At 45.0% G+C, this 19,448-nt stretch overlaps 1 protein-coding gene across 1 annotated transcript; it reads right to left on the bottom strand.

The window, feature by feature from the left end:
• Positions 1-3,138: 3,138 nt before the first annotated feature.
• Positions 3,139-18,836, bottom strand: IER3IP1 (immediate early response 3 interacting protein 1). The gene is made up of 3 exons (XM_089681592.1): positions 18,680-18,836; positions 17,338-17,439; positions 3,139-4,050 (listed from the first exon to the last, which is right to left on the bottom strand). The coding sequence occupies exons 1-3, from the start codon at positions 18,768-18,770 to the stop codon at positions 3,995-3,997; spliced, it is 249 nt and encodes an 82-aa protein (XP_089537718.1). The 5' UTR covers positions 18,771-18,836; the 3' UTR covers positions 3,139-3,994.
• Between the last annotated feature and the right edge of the window lie 612 nt (positions 18,837-19,448).

Below are 19,448 nucleotides of genomic sequence, written 5' to 3'. Positions count from 1 at the left end.
GAGTGGACAGTGTGTGGAATAACAGCGCAGTATTGAAGAGCGCGGGAGCGCGAGCTGCCATACCATTTCTGGATCGGATGCGGGAAGCAGTTTAGAAACATCCACCTGCCTCGGCACTGCTCCCGTATGGCTGTTTAGGTGGATGGGCCGAATGGGAAGAACTTAACCCCTTCATGCCGGCGCCTCCCGGCCCTTTAAGGGTTCCAGAAGCCGGGAGGCGGGGCGAGGTTTAGGGTCCGTGAGTACCGCACATGTGTGCTGGGAGCGAGCAGGGTGCACATATGTCCTTTTTTAATAGAATGCAAATGTGCGGCCACTTGGCGTCTAGGCCCAGGCGCTGGGAGGCCGCACAGTTGTGTGTGGCCGGCGTGAAGAGGTTAAACAACAGTGCGCTCCCTGTGCCTAGACACTCCTGTTATGTAGCTTAACCATTTGCCGCCCGGCCAATGGCCGTTTGGCGGCTTGAAAGTTGCTTCTCCACTCCGGGTGCACGCCATTTGGCGTGCTCCCGCACATGCGCCGTTTGCGCTAATGCAGAGCGGCGCAGCGGCTCGATCTGTCACCGGGCGTGTACCTCGGACACGGCCGATGACAGATCCGAGTACCGGCTCCGTTGCAGGTACCATGTGACCTGCTGTGACCAATCACAGCAGGTCATATGACAGTTGTCTACAATGGATGGCTTCATTCATGATGCCATCCATTGTATACTAGTGCCTAGCTGTGAATGGTCACAGCTAATCACATGCACATGTCATGTGATTAGCTGTGACCAAATCACAGCTAAGCACAAAAAAAAAAAAAGCTGAATGAATCCATTTCATTCAGGTAAATGCTTGCTTATAGCAAAGTATTTCTTTGCTATAAGCAAATTGTGTAAAAAAAAAAAAAAAAATACTGATCACTTCCCCAAAGTAGTACAATGTTACTATGGTAACATTGTACTACTTTGGTCATAGTAAAATATGAAAACAAAAAGTTAAAAAAAAATAAAAAAAGTAATAAAAAATTAAAAATAATAAAAAAAATTAAAAAAAAAATATATATTTTTTTTTTTCATACTGTCACCAGTCAGTGTCCCTGATCACCGCCATGCCAGTTATATGATGACGCTGTACTGCACTGGTGACAGTATGTAAAAAAAAAATAGTGAAAATAATTTTTTTAATTTTTTCATTTTCCGAAAAATTATGACAAAAAAATACAACTTCAAAAAACTCGCCATGCCTCTTATGAAGTACGTCGGACTGTCTACTCTGCAAAAAGGGGTCATTTGGGGGATATCTGTACTGTTCTGACATTCTTAGACCTCAAGAAATTAGATTGGCCGTCAGTACTTCAGGATTGATCAATATTCAGATCTATACCATAGTTTGTGAACTCTATAACTTTCCTACAAACTAAAAAATACATCCTAATTTGGGTTATTTTCACCAAAGACATGTAGCAGAATACATCTCGGCCTAAATTTATGAAGAACAATTATTTATTTGTAAATTTTTATAACGGAAACAAAGAAAAACGTGTATTTTTTTCAACATTTTTGGCCTTTTTTTGTTAATTTAGCAAAAAATAAAACCCCCAGCGATGATTAAATACCACCAAAAGAAAGCTCTAGTTGTGTGAAGAAAATGATAAAATTTTAGTTTGGGTACAGTGTTGTATGACTGCGCAATTGTCATTCAAAGTGTGAGAGCACTGAAACGTGAAAAATGGCCTGGGCAGGAAGGTGTAAAATTGCCCGGTATTGAAATGGTTAAGAGCTGTTTATCTGCATTGTTTAATCATCTGCTCCCTCTGACTGCTGCCCTCACCAGATTTGTAGTGAGATTTGATAATGTTGCCACTGTGCTACTCAGTGTTCTCCTTGCTGGAGAGGAAGCTGTACCCAAGGATTTGCAGTGCAAGGATCTCCCTACATATCCATTGTGTGAATATGTACTTCCTCTTCTGCTGCTTCTTGAGTATTACCCCACCAACCATCAAAGGGGCAGCGCTAAAATAACAAATCTCTGCCTCTACCAAGATGGCCACTTCCACACATAGAGCAGGGTATAACAGACTTGCCATTAACATGGAAAAGATTAGTTACAGGGAGATTGCAGGGAACACTGGTGACTGGGCCTTTGCTTGTCATTTTTGAGCACAATATCCATAGCACAGGTCCTCTTAACCACTTCATGTCTGGACACTTTTACCCCCTTCCTGCCCAGGCCAATTTTCAGCTTTCAGCGCTATCACACTTTGAATGACAATTGCGCGGTCATGCAACACTGTACCCATATGAATTTTTTAGCATTTGTTTGAGACAGATAAAGCTTTATTTTGGTGGTATTTATTCACTACTGGGATTTTTACTTTTTTTGCTATATAAATGAGAAAAAGTTTTTCTTATAATACAATAAAATAATAAATTTTCTTATATAGTTTATAACCAAAAATTATCATTTTTTAAAATTTTTTTTACATTTTTATATTATTATTTATGTTTTTTTTTTTTCTTTTACATACTGTCACCCTAGCAGTAGTGTCACCATGGTGACACTGTACTACTTGTGGGGGGTGATGAAGATTTTTTTTTTTTTTACACTAATTGCTTTTACACCCATAAAGGCTGTAAAAGCAATCATTTCTCCTTCTCTCTAGCTGCATTCTTGCAGCCATTGAGAAATACTGTGAGAGCTGTGATTGGTCACAGCTTGTCACATGGTACAAGGCTGTTGTGAATAGCCTTGTACCATGTGACCTCTGTAATCATTCACAGATTCCACACGTAGTAAGCAATGATGTCAGAAGTGACATCTTGCTTACTACTCTGCATGTGATCACTGATTGACCAATCTGTGATCACATGATCGGGACCTCACACAGAGGTCCCGTAGGACGATCGGTGTTCCACTGTGTCTGGAGGACACAGTGGGCACTGGATCGTGATGCTGTGCACTCCCAGGGAGCACGCACAAGCAGGGGGTGCGGAGGACGTTTATAAACGTCCACCCGCCACTGCACTGCCACTGCTCGGCTCTTTATATACAAACGGCCGGACAGGAGGTGGTTAAAAATCACCCGTGATCCCTGACTAAAGACTTGAACAGTAAAACAGCTATGGCACACAACAAATAACAAGCCCACACTATATTTGTTTGTGAACAGAACTTTTTGATGAGAAGATAAAATAAACACAATAAACCGATAAAATGCAGTTCTGTAAATTAACCCCACAGGCCCATTGCAGATGCAAATTTTATAGAAAAACAGACATCAGTACAAAGATCACAGGGATTACATTTACAAAATCTATTGCTGGGGTCAATGTGATACAAAGGAGCAGGTCACAGCTGATGTATGAAAGCTTGTTCCTGCCTCCTGCAGCCAAAACAACAGCTTTTGTGCCGTGCCATTATTCTGCACCAGTGGTGACACAGCACAAAAAAGGGGTGGGGCTTGGAGGAGTAAGGGTGGGGCTTACACAGGATGCCAGGTTATTTCTGCTCAGGAATCTCACTATCTTAAGACATTTTGTTTGCTTTTCTGCGACAGCAAGATCTTCATGTACTGACAGTCTGGGTGGAAGGTCCTCCTTTTTAGAAGATGTACAATTGGTAGTATAGGTAGGTGTAGCGGTGATACGGGTAAGGTGTGCTGCATTTCATCGGTTTATTCAATGAACTGAAGACTTGGGGATGTTATCGTGTAATCTTGGATCCACATTGTGGTAGAAAATCTCATGTAAACACTCTACAACATAAAGAAACAGTTCTTGTATCAATGTGTCCTTTGGGGAAAACGTCTTTTCTGTGGAATCTGCGAGTGTGTGAGGCGGGGGGTGTAGAATGAATCTCCATGTGTTCATAGAAGTCCGCTCCTCACACTGGGAGATGATCTGCAGTAGGGCAAAAGTTCAGCGTCTCCTCTTCATACACACTAAACGATCTTCATCAGTTGGTCTTCTGGTCATGTGCTTCCCTCATTTTATTTGTTGGTCAGCATACATCTAGCCGAACAACAGAAGTAGCACGATCGATATGGAGTTCACAATTATTAGTGGAACTGCAGAGACAAAAAAAAAAAAGAAATAAATGAAAAGTTCTCTAAACTTTATATAGTTAAGATATAATGTGATTAGTTACAGAGCAGGTCAGGTTTAACCACTTCCAGTCCGGACGCTTTCCCCCCCTTCCAGTCCGGACGCTTTCCCCCCCTTCCAGTCCGGACGCTTTCCCCCCCTTCCTGTCCGGACACTTTCCCCCCCTTCCTGTCCGGACACTTTCCCCCCCTTCCAGTCCGGACACTTTCCCCCCCTTCCAGTCCGGACACTTTCCCCCCCTTCCAGTCCGGACACTTTTACCCTCTTCCTGTCCAGGCCAATTTTCAGCACTATCACACTTTGAATGACAATTGCGCGGTCATGCAACACTGTACCCATATGAATTTTTTTAGCATTTTTTTGAGACAGATAAAACTTTATTTTGGTGGTATTTATTCACCGCTGGGATTTTATATTTTTTTTGCTATATAAATTAAAATGTCCAAAAATGTTGAAAAAAAAAAGTGTTTTTCTTATAAAATTTTGCAAATAAATAATCTTTCTTCATAAATCTCGGCCAAAATTTATTCAGCTATCTTTTTAGTAAAAAAAAAAAAAAATATAACCCAAATAAGTTTATAACCAAAAATTATAATTTTTCAAAAGAATTTTTTTACATTTTTATATTTTTTTTTATATTATTATTTATGTTTTTTGTTTTTTTACATACTATCACCCTAACAGTACAGTGTCACCATAGTGACACTGAAGATTTATTTATTTTTTTTAAACTGATTGCTTTTATACCCATAAAGGCTGTAAAAGCAGTGATTTCTCCTCTCTGGCTGCATTCTTGCAGCCATTGAGAAATACTGTGTGAGCTGTGATTGGTCACAGCTTGTCACATGGTACAAGGGTGTTGTGAATAGCCTTGTACCATGTGATCTCTGTGATCATTCACAGATTTCACACGTAGTAAGCAATGATGTCAGAAGTGGCATCTTGCTTACACCTATTCATGTGATCACTGATTTGCCAATCAGTGATCACAAGATCGGGACCTCGCACAGAGGTCCCGTACAGCGATCAGTGTTCTGCTGTGTCCTGAGGACACAGCAGGCACCGGGATCGCAGTGCCACGCGCTACCAGGGAACGCGCACAATCCAAAATGGCGGGTGCAGTTTATGAACAGCAACCCACCCCTGCACTGCCACCGTCCGGCCGTTTATATACAGCGGCCTGACGGGAAGTAGTTAACAGACACAAGTCTATCCCCTCCCCAAAAAAAACAACTATAAAGCATTGCCATAAATGATAAACCTTTTGATCATGAAAGGTATTCAGTTGGATTAACATTCTTACCAAATTTTTTTTTATATAGCTGTTGTACATTCCAAGTGTTACTAAACCCACAACAGTACAATCAGTCTGTAGATGCAGTAAAGCATGCTTGTTATACTCACTGTGGAACCTAAGGGGTTAATTCTCTGCACTGTGTGAAAAAGCAGTTTGATCCTGTCTTCTCTGATCCTCCCCCTTTTTTACTGTCCCCAATCCATCTGCCATAGTACATAGCAGCAGTGGCAAGTCTGCACATGCTCTGTTTGGTGTGTCTTGCTAGAAAGATTTTTTTTTTTGGTGCATGTGATCGGCACAGGGCCAATCAGCACTGTCCAGACAGAGGGTTAGGAGTCATGCAGCCTCATAGGACAGTCAGAGGGGTTTACGACAGAAGAGATCCTAATGGTCTCCTTTGTTATAAATGCTTCCTCCTGCCTGTCGACTGTCATGGACATGGAGTCACGTGCATGCACAGCTCAGAGTACATTTACGGCATAGATGTCAATGCAAAATCGCGTCCCACTGACTTCAAATGGAAATCGCGTCCCACTGACTTCAATGGGAAATCGCGTCCCATTGACTTTAATGGGAAATCGCGTCCCATTGACTTTAATGGGAAATCGCGTCCCATTGACTTCAATGGGAAATCGCGTCCCATTGACTTCAATGGGAAATCGCGTCCCATTGACTTCAATGGGAAATCGCGTCCCATTGACTTCAATGGGAAATCGCGTCCCATTGACTTCAATGGGAAATCGCGTCCCATTGACTTCAATGGGAAAAAGCATCCCATTGACTTCAATGGGGAATCGCGTCCCATTGACTTTAATGGGGAATCGCGTCCCATTGACTTCAATAGGAAATAGCGTCCCATTGACTTCAATGGGAAAAAGCGTCCCATTGACTTCAATGGGAAAAAGTGTTCCATTGACTTCAATGGGAAAAAGTGTTCCATTGACTTCAATGGGAAATTTCGTCTCATTGACTTCAAAGCAAAAACGCCCCCTATTGACTTCAAGGCAAAATGACATCCCATTGACTTCAATGCAAAAAACCCTCCATTTAAGTTTTTTTATTTCTTATACACTATATTGCCAAAAGTATTGAGACTGCCTTTCCACACACATAAACTTTAATGGCCCCCCAGTCTTAGTCCGTAGGGTTCAATATTGAGTTGGCCCCGCCCTTTGCAGCTATAACAGTTTCAGCTCTTCTGGAAAGGCCGTCCACAAGGTTTAGGAGGGTGTCTATGGGAAGGTTGGACCATTCTTCCAGAAGCACATTTGTGAGGTCAGGCACTGATGTCGGGGGAGGAGGCACTGGTGTGCAGTCATGTTGGAACAGGAAGGGGCCATCCCCTAACTGTTCACACAAAGTTGGGAGCATGAAATTGTCCAAAATGTCTTGTTATGCTGACGCCTTAAGAGTTCCCTTCGCTGGAACTAGGGGGCCAAGCCCAACCCCTGAAAAACAACCCCACACCATAATCCCCCTCCACCAAACTTTACACTTGTCACAATGCAGACAGGCAAGTACCGTTCTCCTGGCAACCGCCAAATCCAGACACATCCATTGGATTGCCAGACAGAGAAGCGCGATTGGTCACTCCAGAGAACATATCTTTACTGCTCTAGAGTCCAGTGGCGGCGTGCTTTACACCACGGCATCCAACGCTTTGCATTGCACTTGGTGATGTAAGGCTTGGATGCAGCTGCTCCGCCATGGAAACCCATTCCATGAAGCTCTCTACGCACTGTGGTTGTGCTAATCTGAAGGCCACACCAAGTTTGGAGGTCTTTAGCTATTGACTCTGCAGACAGTTGGTGACTTCTGCGCACTGTGCACTTCAGCATGCGCTGACCCCGCTCTGTCATGTGACGTGGCCTACCACTTGGTGGCTGAGTGTCTGTTGTTCCCAGTTGCTTCCACTTTGTTATAATCCCACTAACAGTTGAGCGTGGAATATTTAGTAGCCAGGAAATGTCACGGATGGACTTATCACACAGGTGGCCACCTATCACGGGACCACGCTTGGAGTCAATGAGCTCCTGAGAGCGACCCATTCTTTCACCAATGTTTGTAGAAGCAGTCTGCATGCCTAGGGGCTGGATTGTATACACCTGTGTCCATGGAGGGGATTGGAACACCTGAATCACATGATTTGGAGGGCGGGGACAATACTTTTGGCAATATACAGTCAGGTCCATAAATATTGGGACATCGACACAATTCTAACATTTTTGGCTCTATACACCACCACAATGGATTTGAAATGAAACGAACAAGATGTGCTTTAACTGCAGACTGTCAGCTTTATTTTGAGGGTATTTACATCCAAATCAGGTGAACGGTGTAGGAATTACAACAGTTTGCATATGTGCCTCCCACTTGTTAAGGGACCAAAAGTAATGGGACAATTGGCTTCTCAGCTGTTCCATGGCCAGGTGTGTGTTATTCCCTCATTATCCCAATTACAATGAGCAGATAAAAGGTCCAGAGTTCATTCCAAGTGTGCTATTTGCATTTGGAATCTGTTGCTGTCAACTCTCAAGATGAGATCCAAAGAGCTGTCACTATCAGTGAAGCAAGCCATCATTAGGCTGAAAAAACAAAACAAACCCATCAGAGAGATAGCAAAAACATTAGGCGTGGCCAAAACAACTGTTTGAAACATTCTTAAAAAGAAGGAACGCAGCGGTGAGCTCAGCAACACCAAAAGACCCGGAAGACCACGGAAAACAACTGTGGTGGATGACCAAAGAATTCTTTCCCTGGTGAAGAAAACACCCTTCACAACAGTTGGCCAGATCAAGAACACTCTCCAGGAGGTAGGTGTATGTGTGTCAAATCAACAATCAAGAGAAGACTTCACCAGAGTGAATACAGAGGGTTCACCACAAGATGGAATCCATTGGTGAGCCTCAAAAACAGGAAGGCCAGATTAGAGTTTGCCAAACAACATCTAAAAAAGCCTTCACAGTTCTGGAACAACATCCTATGGACAGATGAGACCAAGATCAACTTGTACCAGAGTGATGGGAAGAGAAGAGTATGGAGAAGGAAAGGAACTGCTCATGATCCTAAGCATACCACCTCATCAGTGAAGCATGGTGGTGGTAGTGTCATGGCGTGGGCATGTATGGCTGCCAATGGAACTGGTTCTCTTGTATTTATTGATTACTCCCTCCTCACTGGCCTGCCTCGCCGCTGGCTATCCCCTCTTCAGTCCATCCTGAACACGGCTGCCAGACTCATTCACCTTTCCAACCGCTCTGTCTCCGCCACCCCCCTCTGCCAATCCCTCCACTGGCTTCCGATTGCGCAACGGATCAAATTCAAAATCCTAACGCTGACGTACAAAGCTGTCCACCATACTGCCCCGAACTACATCTCTGACCTAATATCCAAGTACCGCCCAACACGCACACTCCGCTCCTCACAAGACCTCCTTCTCTCTAGTTCCCTGGTCTCCTCCTCCCATGCCCGCCTCCAGGACTTCTCCAGGGTGTCACCCATCCTCTGGAACTCCCTGCCCCAACCCATCAGATTATCACCTACTCTCCTCTCCTTTAGGCGCACCCTGAAAACCCATCTCTTCAGGGAAGCCTACCCCACCCCCTGCTAACTTGCAGACCTCCTCCACTCTTCCAACCACTCCATCCCCCACAGCTATCTCCTCCTGTGCCACCATCCCCTCCCTCCTAGATTGTAAGCTCCAAGGAGCAGGGCCCTCGAACCCCTCATGTTTTGCATTGTATTGGTATTGTTCTGTCACATGTTCTGTCTCCCTTTGTAATGTACAGCGCTGAGCGAACTATTGGCGCTTTATAAATACTGTATAATAATAATAATAATAATAATAATGATGTGACTGCTGACAAAAGCAGCAGGATGAATTCTGAAGTGTTTCGGGAATATTATCTGCTCATATTCAGCCAAATGCTTCAGAACTCATTGGACGCTTCACAGTGCAGATGGACAATGACCCAAAGCATACTGCAAAAGCAACCAAAGAGTTTTTAAAGGGAAAGAAGTGGAATGTTATGCAATGGCCAAGTCAATCACCTGACCTGAATCTGATTGAGCATGCATTTCACTTGCTGAAGACAAAACTGAAGGGAAAATGCCCCAAGAACAAGCAGGAACTGAAGACAGTTGCAGTAGAGGCCTGGCAGAGCATCACCAGGGATGAAACCCAGCGTCTGGTGATGTCTATGCGTTCCAACCTTCAGGCTGTAATTGACTGCAAAGGATTTGCAACCAAGTATTAAAAAGTGAAAGTTTGATTTATGATTATTATTCTGTCCCATTACTTTTGGTCCCTTAACAAGTGGGAGGCACATATGCAAACTGTTGTAATTCCTACACCGTTCACCTGATTTGGATGTTAATACCCTCAAATTAAAGCTGACAGTCTGCAGTTAAAGCACATCTTGTTTGTTTCATTTCAAATCCATTGTGGTGGTGTATAGAGCCAAAAATGTTAGCATTGTGTCCATGTCACAATATTTATGGACCTGACTGTAGTTTGTTTCATTTTATTTTCTGTCTAATTTTTGTGTGTTACTTTCAATAAAAGTTATTTTACATTACTGGATTGTATTTTTTAAATTCATTAATTTACATTCCTGATATTACTTAAAAAGTCAAATACAATACAATTTTATATATACAAAAAATAAATATTTTTAAAAAAAACTGTCCACTTTGGCTGAACTGACCGAACTTCGATCGATGCATGGACAGCTTAAGTAATTGTAAAGGATAAATAAAAAAAAAAAAAACATGTTATACTTACCTGCTCTATGTAATGGTTTTGCCCAGAGCAGCCCGGATCCTCCTCTTCTGGGGTCCCCCGCTAGCAGTCCTGGCCCTTTCCCCCCTCACTGAGTGCCCACCATGACAAGTCGCTTGCTACAGGGGCACTCATGTATGCTCGCTCCTAAGCCCTGTTTTGTGTGTCCATTAGACACACAGAGCAGCACGGCTCAGCCCCACCCCCCACTCCCTCCTCACTGGTTATGATTGACTCAGGTAAGTATAAGGAGGAGGGGGGTTAACTATATGCAGAGAATGAATTAAGGTAAAAAAACTTACTCCTTTAGTATCACTTTAAAGTGTTCCTAAACCCAAGAGCCTGCATTCACTATATCTGGTCTCCCTGGACCCTGCATTCACTATATCCGGTCTCCCCAGACCCTGCATTCACTATATCCGGTCTCCCCGGACCCTGCATTCACTATATCCGGTCTCCCCAGACCCTGCATTCACTATATCCGCTCTCCCCGGACCCTGCATTCACTATATCCGGTCTCCCCGGACCCTGCATTCACTATATCGGTCTCCCCGGACCCTGCATTCACTATATCCGGTCTCCCCGGACCCTGCATTCACTATATCCGCTCTCCCCGGACCCTGCATTCACTATATCCGGTCTCCCCGGACCCTGCATTCACTATATCTGCTCTCCCCGGACCCTGCATTCACTATATCGGTCTCCCCGGACCCTGCATTCACTATATCGGTCTCCCCGGACCCTGCATTCACTATATCCGCTCTCCCCGGACCCTGCATTCACTATATCGGTCTCCCCGGACCCTGCATTCACTATATCACTGCGATTCTGCCTGCAATCTCAAACCACACTACAGTAAAATTACAAAATGCAGGTTCAAGTGCCTTTATTTTCAATGGCACCAGTGTGGTTTTGTTATGAGTGTTGCGTGATTTATTGTATGGCAATTGCAGCAAATCACATCGTGTGAAGCTTGTCGCCCAAAAAGGAGCAGGAGCTTCCTCTGGTGACAAGCTTTAAGTGATGTGATTTGCCACACCATATATCGAACAATTGTGGCAAAACCATACTGCGTTTTAGGTGCCACTGAAAATAATGGCAATTGAACCTACATTTTGTGATGGTGACACTGTACTGCTGGGGTGACAGTATGTAAAAAAAAAAAAGTATATTAAAAAAAATCGAAATGATTGCTTTTACAGCCTTTATGGGTGTAAAAGCAATCAGTGTAAAAAAAAAAATCTTCATCACCCCCCCAAGTAGTACAGTGTCACTATGGTGACAATGTACTGCTAGGGTGACAGTATGTAAAAAAAAACATAAATAATATAAAAAAATAAAATAAAAATGTAAAAAAAAAGTTTAAAAATTATTTTTGGTTATAAACTAATTTGGGTTATTTTTTTTTTTTACTAAAAAGATAACGGAATACATTTTGGCCAAGATTTATGATGAAATATTATTTATTTGCAAAATGTTATAAGAAAAACACTTTTTTTCAAAATTTTTGGACTTTTTTATTTACATAGCAAAAAAAAAAAATCCCAGTGGAGAATAAACACCACCAAAATAAAGCTTTATCTGTCTAAAAAAAAATGCTAAAAAATTCATATGGGTACAGTGTTGCATGACCGCGCAATTGTCATTCAAAGTGTGATAGCACTGAAAACTGAAAATTGGCCTGGACAGGAAGGGGGTGAAAGTGTCCGGACTGGAAGGGGGGGAAAGTGTCCGGACTGGAAGGGGGGGGGGGGGGGGGAGTGTCCGGACTGGAAGGGGGGGGGGGGGGGGGGAGTGTCCGGACTGGAAGGGGGGGGGGGGGGGGGAGTGTCTGGACTGGAAGGGAGTGAAAGTGTCCGGACTGGAAGGGGGTGAAAGTGTCCGGACTGGAAGGGGGTGAAAGTGTCCGGACTGGAAGGGGGTGAAAGTGTCCGGACTGGAAGGGGGTGAAAGTGTCCGGACTGGAAGGGGGTGAAAGTGTCCGGACTGGAAGGGGGGGGGGGGGGGGGGGAAGTGTCCGAACTGGAAGTGGTTGATATTAGAGGATATCCTGACAAACAAGCAGCTCAAGTGGAGCTTTGGCCAAAATGTTTTCCTTTTTGATTTTTTGATTTACAAAAGTAGAGAATGCATCTGTTCATTTATCACTAGGATTGCACCGATATTTTTATTTATATATATATATTTTTTTTTAACAGCGAGTACGAATACTGATACTTTTTTTTTTTGTACTCGCTGATACCAATTACTAATACCTGCCGGTAACTGTTTTGTTCATGCTTCAGTTGTCAGGCTCTCGGCACCACCCGGCCCGACTGATAAGATACAGTCACTGTTCAGGTATTCAGGCAGCTGCAAGTGTTATGGTTGTCTGAATACAATAGCCGGCAGGTTCCTCCATCCATGCTGTTTCTTCCTGCCCGCCCTGGCGTCCCCTTTAAAAGTTCTGAACGCTCAGGGGGGCGGGAAGGATTGGCGATCAGGCCACTACGGTGATTGGCTGTTTTCACGGCGGTCACGTGATCGGAAGCTGGTTACCAATGTTTAGTCTGGACTGACAGCCAATTTTGGCAGATTGATCTTTGGGCTGGGAGTGCAGAGTGAGCGCGCTCCCAGCACATGAACATGGCCTGCCCAGAGACACACATGTGCTGCAGGTGTTAACCCTTTCGCTGCCGGAGGCGGTTTTGCACAGGTTTAAAAAATAATTTCAGGCATGAAGATTACACAAAACTCCCAGACATGATATATTTTCTGAAAGCAGACACCCTAGAGCAGTGGTCTCCAAACTGTGGCCCGGGGGCCGGATGCGGCCCTTTGCTTGCTTTTATCTGGCCCTTGGGGCAATGTTTCATCCTCAGACACCAACAATGGGACATAATTCCCTCCACTGAAACAAACAAAAGGGCACAGTTCCTCCCAATGACACCAATGATGGGGCATAGTTCCTCCCAATGACACCAATGATGGGGCACAGTTCCACCCAATGACACCAATGATGGGGCACAGTTCCACCCAATGACACCAATGATGGGGCACAGTTCCTCCCAATGACACCAATGATGGGGCACAGTTCCTCCCAATGACACCAATGATGGGGCACAGTTCCTCCCAATGATACCAATGATGGGGCACAGTTCCTCCCAATGACACCAATGATGGGGCACAGTTCCTCCCAATGACACCAATGATGGGGCACAGTTCCTCCCAATGACACAAATGATGGGACACAGTTCCTCCCAATGACACCAATGATGGGGCACAGTTCCTCCCAATGACACCAATGATGGGGCACAGTTCCTCCCAAACCAATGATGGGGCACAGTTCCACCCAATGACACCAATGATGGGGCAAATTTCCTCCCAATGACACCAATGAAGGGGCACAGTTCCTCCCAATGACACCAATGATGGGGCAAATTTCCTCCCAATGACACCAATGATGGGGCACAGTTCCTCCCAATGACACTAATGATGGGGCACAGTTCCTCCAAATGACACCAATGATGTGGCACAGTTCCTCCCAATGACACCAATGATGGGGCACAGTTCCACCCAATGACACCAATGATGGGGCATGTTTCTTCCCACCCAATGACACCAACGAGGGGTATCAATTCCTCTCACAGACATATTGTTTGCTCTCACTGATGTCAGGGCATTTTCTACTTCCAATAGCCACAGTCCAGCCCCCCTAAAGTCTGAAGGACAGTAAACTGGCCCTTTGTTTACAACGTTTGGAGATCCCTGTACTAGAGAATAAAATAATGGTAGTTCCAATTTTTTATGTCACACAATATTATCACAAAGGTCTAGGAAATGCAAAATGTCTGTAAAAACCACACTAAAGTGAATTTTGGCCAAAGAAAGGCAATTAATGACCAACGTTTTTGGTATACTATAAAAGACGAGGTTGTACCGAATAAATAGATACCCAACATGCCAAACCTTAAATTTGTGTGTATCTATGAAATGGCGACACACTTCAGTACCCTATATTTTCTATAGGCAATGCTTCAAAGGCCCCTATAGGACATCAGTTTAGCCTTGTGGCGGAGGTCTGGTTCTAGAATCATTACTCTCACTCTGGCATGTGCGTTGATATGTAACATGTGTATTGTAATCGACGTTTTCATGCGTAGGCCCCCCGACGTTTACGTTCGTACGTGCATATACATGGGGGTGGGGCTCAACATTTTTTTTAAGGAGAGGGCATGTTATGGGCTTGAGTGTAACTTTTTTTTTTGCAGAAAAAAAAAAATATAATTTTTTTACTTAACCTTTTTTTTCCCATCACATAGAGGACACATATTATGTGATGATTTTTAGGTGACAGGTTCCCTTTAATGAGTCTTGAAGAATCTAAAAGGCACCAGCACCAGGGGCTGTGGAAGCAATCGGGCGGCAGCACAAGACGCCCAACTGCATCCACCTATCAGGCAGGAGTCTGCCTGTCCCTGTTAGACACAATCCCAGTGGACCTGGCAAGTTAAAGCCCACCTTTCTGCCGCCACAAAGGGGAGTAAAAGGGTTAAAGGCCAAGTTCACCTTTGGAACAAGTTACACCCATATTTAGGGTTCCAGCTTGTGCCCTCTTCCTCTGTGACAGCGGGTGGGGGATCCTCTCCCCTACAGCTGCTGTCACATTCATTCACAGTGACCTGTGAATGGAGGACTACAAGTCCCATCTGCTGCCACAGCAGATAGCTTGTTGTTTTCTATGGGCTGTGGGGGGGTGCTGATGAACGCCCTTGCAGTCCACTGACACCTCTTCCAGATTTCAACCAGAAAGCCCATAGAGAGGTGCAGGCAAGAAAGCTGGAGGGAAAGCATTTATTATTTTTTTATCTAAGAGGTGAACTTATCCTTTAATTGCTTGCCTGCCGTCCTATAGCAGAAATTTTGCATTTCCGGGTAGGGGGCGCGCATGTATACAGTTGCAAGAAAAAGTATGTGAACCTCTTGGGATTACGTGGAGTTTTGCATGAATTGGGCATAAAATGTGCTCTGAAAGTCATCTAAGTCACAACAATAGAAGAACACAGTCTGCTGAACATAATACTACACAAACATTAGATGATGCCATGGTTTAATTGCACATAACATGTAAACATTCACAGTGCAGGGAGGAAAAAGTATGTGAGGCCCTAGCTTAATGACTTCTCCCCGAGCTAATTGGAGCCAGGAGTGAGCCAACCTTGACTCCAATCAGTGTGATGATATTGGATGTGTTGCTGACAGCTGTCCTGCCCTTAAAAAACACACACCTGTTTTGGGTTTACTGGTTTCAAGAAGCACTGTCTGATGTGAACCATGCCTCGCAGAAAAGAGCTCTCAGAAGACCTACGATCAAGAATTGTTGACTTGCATGAAGCTGGAAAGGGTTACAAAAGTATCTCCAAAAGCCTTGATGTTCATGTGTCCACGGTAAGACAGACTGTCTGCAAATGGAGAAAGTTTAGCACTGTTGCTACTCTCCCTAGGCATGGTCGTCCTGTAAAAATGACTGCAAGAGCACAGCGCAGAATGCTGCATGAGGTAAAGAAGAATCCCAGAGTGTCAGCTAAAGACCTACAGAAATCTCTGGCACATGCTAACATTTTTGTTGACACATCTACAATAAGGAAAACATTAAACAAGAATGGAGTACATGGGAGGACACCACGGAGGAAGCCATTGCTGTCCAAAAAGAATATTGCAGCACGTTTGAAGTTTGCAAAAGAGCACCTGGATGTTCCACAGCACTACTGGCAAAATATACTGTGGACAGATGAAACCAAGATTGAGTTGTTTGGGAAGAACACACAACACTATGTGTGGAGAAAAAATGTATATATACGTGATTTTGCATTTCCGGGTAGGGGACACACACGCGCCCTTCCCGCGCCTCCACTGGCGGCCTCAGCTGTCGATCACCGGGTCCCGGCCAGTGATTCTCCGCCGGCAGCCGGTGATCACAGAGTATCACTGACAGGGGAGGGGCTGTATGTAAACAATACAGATCTCTCCCCTGTCAGCTTCTGTACACTGCTTTACATGGATCTGCATAGCAGACAAACACAGAGCAGTGTGCCTACATTGTAGCACACAGTTAACCCTTTGATTGCTCCAGATGTTACCCCTTCCTGCCCAGTGCCATTAGTACAGTGTCAGTGCTTTTTATTAGCACTGATCACTGTATTGGTGTCACTGGGGATATCAGTGACAGTCAGTTCCTCCCCCCAGTGTCAGAATGCCCGCCCAGTCCTGAAGTCCTACTATAAGTTGCTGATCGCCACCATTACTAGTATACAAAATAAAAACAATCCCAGTATCTATACCGCTAGAACGTTCACATAAACCAATTCATTTACACATATTGGGATTTTTTTTTAGCAAAGACACGGAGCAGGATATATTTTGCCCTAAATTTATCATGAAATTTGATTTTTTAAATTTTTTTACTGGACATGTTTAATAGCAAAAAGTCAAAAATATTGTTTTTCATTCTCAAAATTGTCGTTTGTTTATAAAATAAATAAAAAACGCACAGGCGGTCAAATCCCACCTAAAGAAAGCTCTATTTGTGGGGAAAAAGTACATAAATTTGGGTGCAGCGTTGCATGACCGTGCAAATGCCAGTAATGCAGCACCGTAACGCAAAAAATGGCCTGATCAGGAAGGGGGGAAAATCCTCTGGAGGGGGAGGGGTTAAACCATTTTGGAGGAACCGAGAGATATAAATGTGTATGGCTTACCTATCCCTACCGCCAAGAAAAAAAAGAAAGCTGTAGTTAGAGTGCCGCTTTAGGAGTCCAGATGTTTCCATCTTACACCCCCCGGTCACGCCGGGGGCGACTTGTCATGAGAGCTGCAAATCGCACGGTATGTCACCCCCTATTGTCCGCAATTAGAGTGGTCATATCAGTGTGATTCCCACTTGGCTGGAGCCGCACCGATCTCTAATGTATGGATTGCTTCATGTGTGACCTGTGTAGACATCTGTGTCTTGCACCTCCGGTCAGAATGACATCAGACGCTGAAATCATGTGACATCAGACGCTGAAATCATGTGACATCAGACGCTGAAATCATGTGTCATCAGACGCTGAAATCATGTGACTTGCAGTGAAGTTGTAAGTGGGATCGCTGTGACCCGGACCTACCTTCCATCTCTGCTGGTAGAAGACTTACCTCTCATCACCGTCCGCACTGACCGCACGAGGTTCATCAGCTGAGACTTGATTCCCGGCTCCTCACCAAATCCACCGATCCCCTGGTCTGCTCCCCAGCCAACTGTGTGTCAGAGCAAAGAAAACGCATGGTGAAAGGAGGGTACAGGACAACGAGGACGTACGAACAGAACACACAGCCAGGGGATCAATCATGTCCGTGTAGAGTCCTTCACCCCCCACCCACCCGGCACTGGACATTTATCATCCTGGGGAAGCCACAGCAGTCATTGTGGTCCCTACAGATGATGTTATCTGTACGGCAGTCATTGTAGTCCCCGTAGGTGATGTGATCTATATGGCAGTCAAGGTAGTCCCTATAGATGAGGTGATTCTGTACGGCAGTCATTGTGGTCCCTATAGATGATGTGATCTGTATGGCAGTAATTGTGATCACTATAGATATGATCTGCATGGCAGTCAAGGTGGTCTCTATAGATGAGGTGATTCTGTACAGCAATCATTGTGGTCCCCAAAGATGAGGTGAATCTGTACGGCAGTCATTGTGGTCCCCAAAGATGATGTGATTCTGTACAGCAGTCATTGTGGTCTCTATAGATGAGGTGATTCAGTACGGCAGTCATTGTGGTCTCTATAGATGAGGTGATTCTGTACGGCAGTCATTGTGGTCTCTATAGATGATGTGATTCTCTATGGCAGTCATCGTGGTCTCTATAGATGAGGTGAATCTGTACGGCAGTCATCGTGGTCTCCAAAGATGTGGTGAATCTGTACGGCAGTCATCGTGGTCCCCAAAGATGAGGTGATTCTGTATGGCAGTCATTGTGGTCCCTGCCCCCAGGATGATGTGGTGTAGAGGACAGATATGGGGTCTCTATAGATGAGGTGAATCTGTACGGCAGTCATCGTGGTCTCTATAGATGAGGTGATTCTGTACGGCAGTCATTGTGGGCTCTACAGATGAGGTGATTCTGTACGGCAGTCATTGTGGGCTCTACAGATGAGGTGATTCTGTACGGCAGTCATCGTGGGCTCTACAGATGAGGTGATTCTGTACGGCAGTCATCGTGGGCTCTATAGATGAGGTGAATCTGTATGGCAGTCATTGTGGTCTCTATAAATGATGTGATTCTGTATGGCAGTCATTGTGGTCCCTGGCCCTCAGGATGATGTGGTGTAGAGGACAGACATGGGGTCTCTATAGTCAATCCCCAGCCCTCCCATCTGACACCCCAGGTCCGGCCAGTTGTGGAGGAACTACAAGTCCCAGCATGCACAGCGCCCCCTGTCAGAAGAGGCCCGTAGTTCCGGCTCCCCATGCCCTCCCCTCCCCCGGCTCTCACTCTTGCTCAGGAACCTCTCCTCATGTAGTACGGCGATGGCATTGACACAGAGCAGGGCGGCCTGCAGCAGGGAGTACAAAGTGAACGCCATCTTCCCGGAGTCCGCTGACGTGGCGGCCGCTGGAGGGCGCAGAGAGGGGCGGGGACGAGGCGCAGGGAGGGACAAATCACCTCAGAGAGCGAAGTGCCCCAGACAGGCTCCTCCCCCTCCTCACTGTAACATTGACGGACAAAGTCTCATGTCGTCAGTATTGGCGGACTTGTCGTCACACAATGTACAATGATGACGTATAATAGTGTATATACCTTCCATAACAAATCCCAGAGCCGAGAGCTCTCAGTTATCACCACAGAGGAGCCATGAGAGGCTAAGGAAGGGAGGAGTAATGGAGATTATATCCCTGTCAGGTCTCTTTATCACCATCTGTGTCCCATTGGGGAGATTTCCTTTCACTTCCTGTCCCCGTAGCCAATCAGGAAGTGAGAGGAAATCCCTGACGTGGTGTCCCCATTGGAGGGTTTCCCCTCTATTCCTGCTATGGGGACAACCCAAAATGTGTGACTTTCTGTCCCTCTGGGTGACATATAGAGACAGAGATACAAACCTGACGGGTCCTGTCCATCTATTCCATCCATCTCCAGTCTATCCAATCCAAAACTAACAAAAATGCCTTTAGTAACCCCTCGCCCTCCAAAGGATTTACCCCCCTTCCTGACCAGGCCATTTTTTGTGATACGATTAACTGACAATTGCGCGGTCATGCAACGC

This window comes from Staurois parvus, unplaced genomic scaffold (assembly GCF_062004578.1).
Source record: "Staurois parvus isolate SC_StPar_1 unplaced genomic scaffold, SC_StPar_1.0 ptg000272l, whole genome shotgun sequence".
In the NCBI taxonomy this organism is placed as follows: domain Eukaryota; kingdom Metazoa; phylum Chordata; class Amphibia; order Anura; family Ranidae; genus Staurois; species Staurois parvus.
This window is presented reverse-complemented; position numbering and strand designations above follow the sequence as displayed.

Bases quoted from the DNA above. Each gene is read 5' to 3' on its own strand.
- IER3IP1 (XM_089681592.1), bottom strand. From the start codon at position 18,770: ATGGCGTTCACTTTGTACTCCCTGCTGCAGGCCGCCCTGCTCTGTGTC. The intron at 17,440-18,679 runs GTGAGAGCCGGG...TCTGACACACAG, and splicing joins GGAGAGGTTCCTGAGCAAGA to TTGGCTGGGGAGCAGACCAG. The intron at 4,051-17,337 runs GTAAGTCTTCTA...TTGTCTCTGCAG, and splicing joins AGTGCGGACGGTGATGAGAG to TTCCACTAATAATTGTGAAC.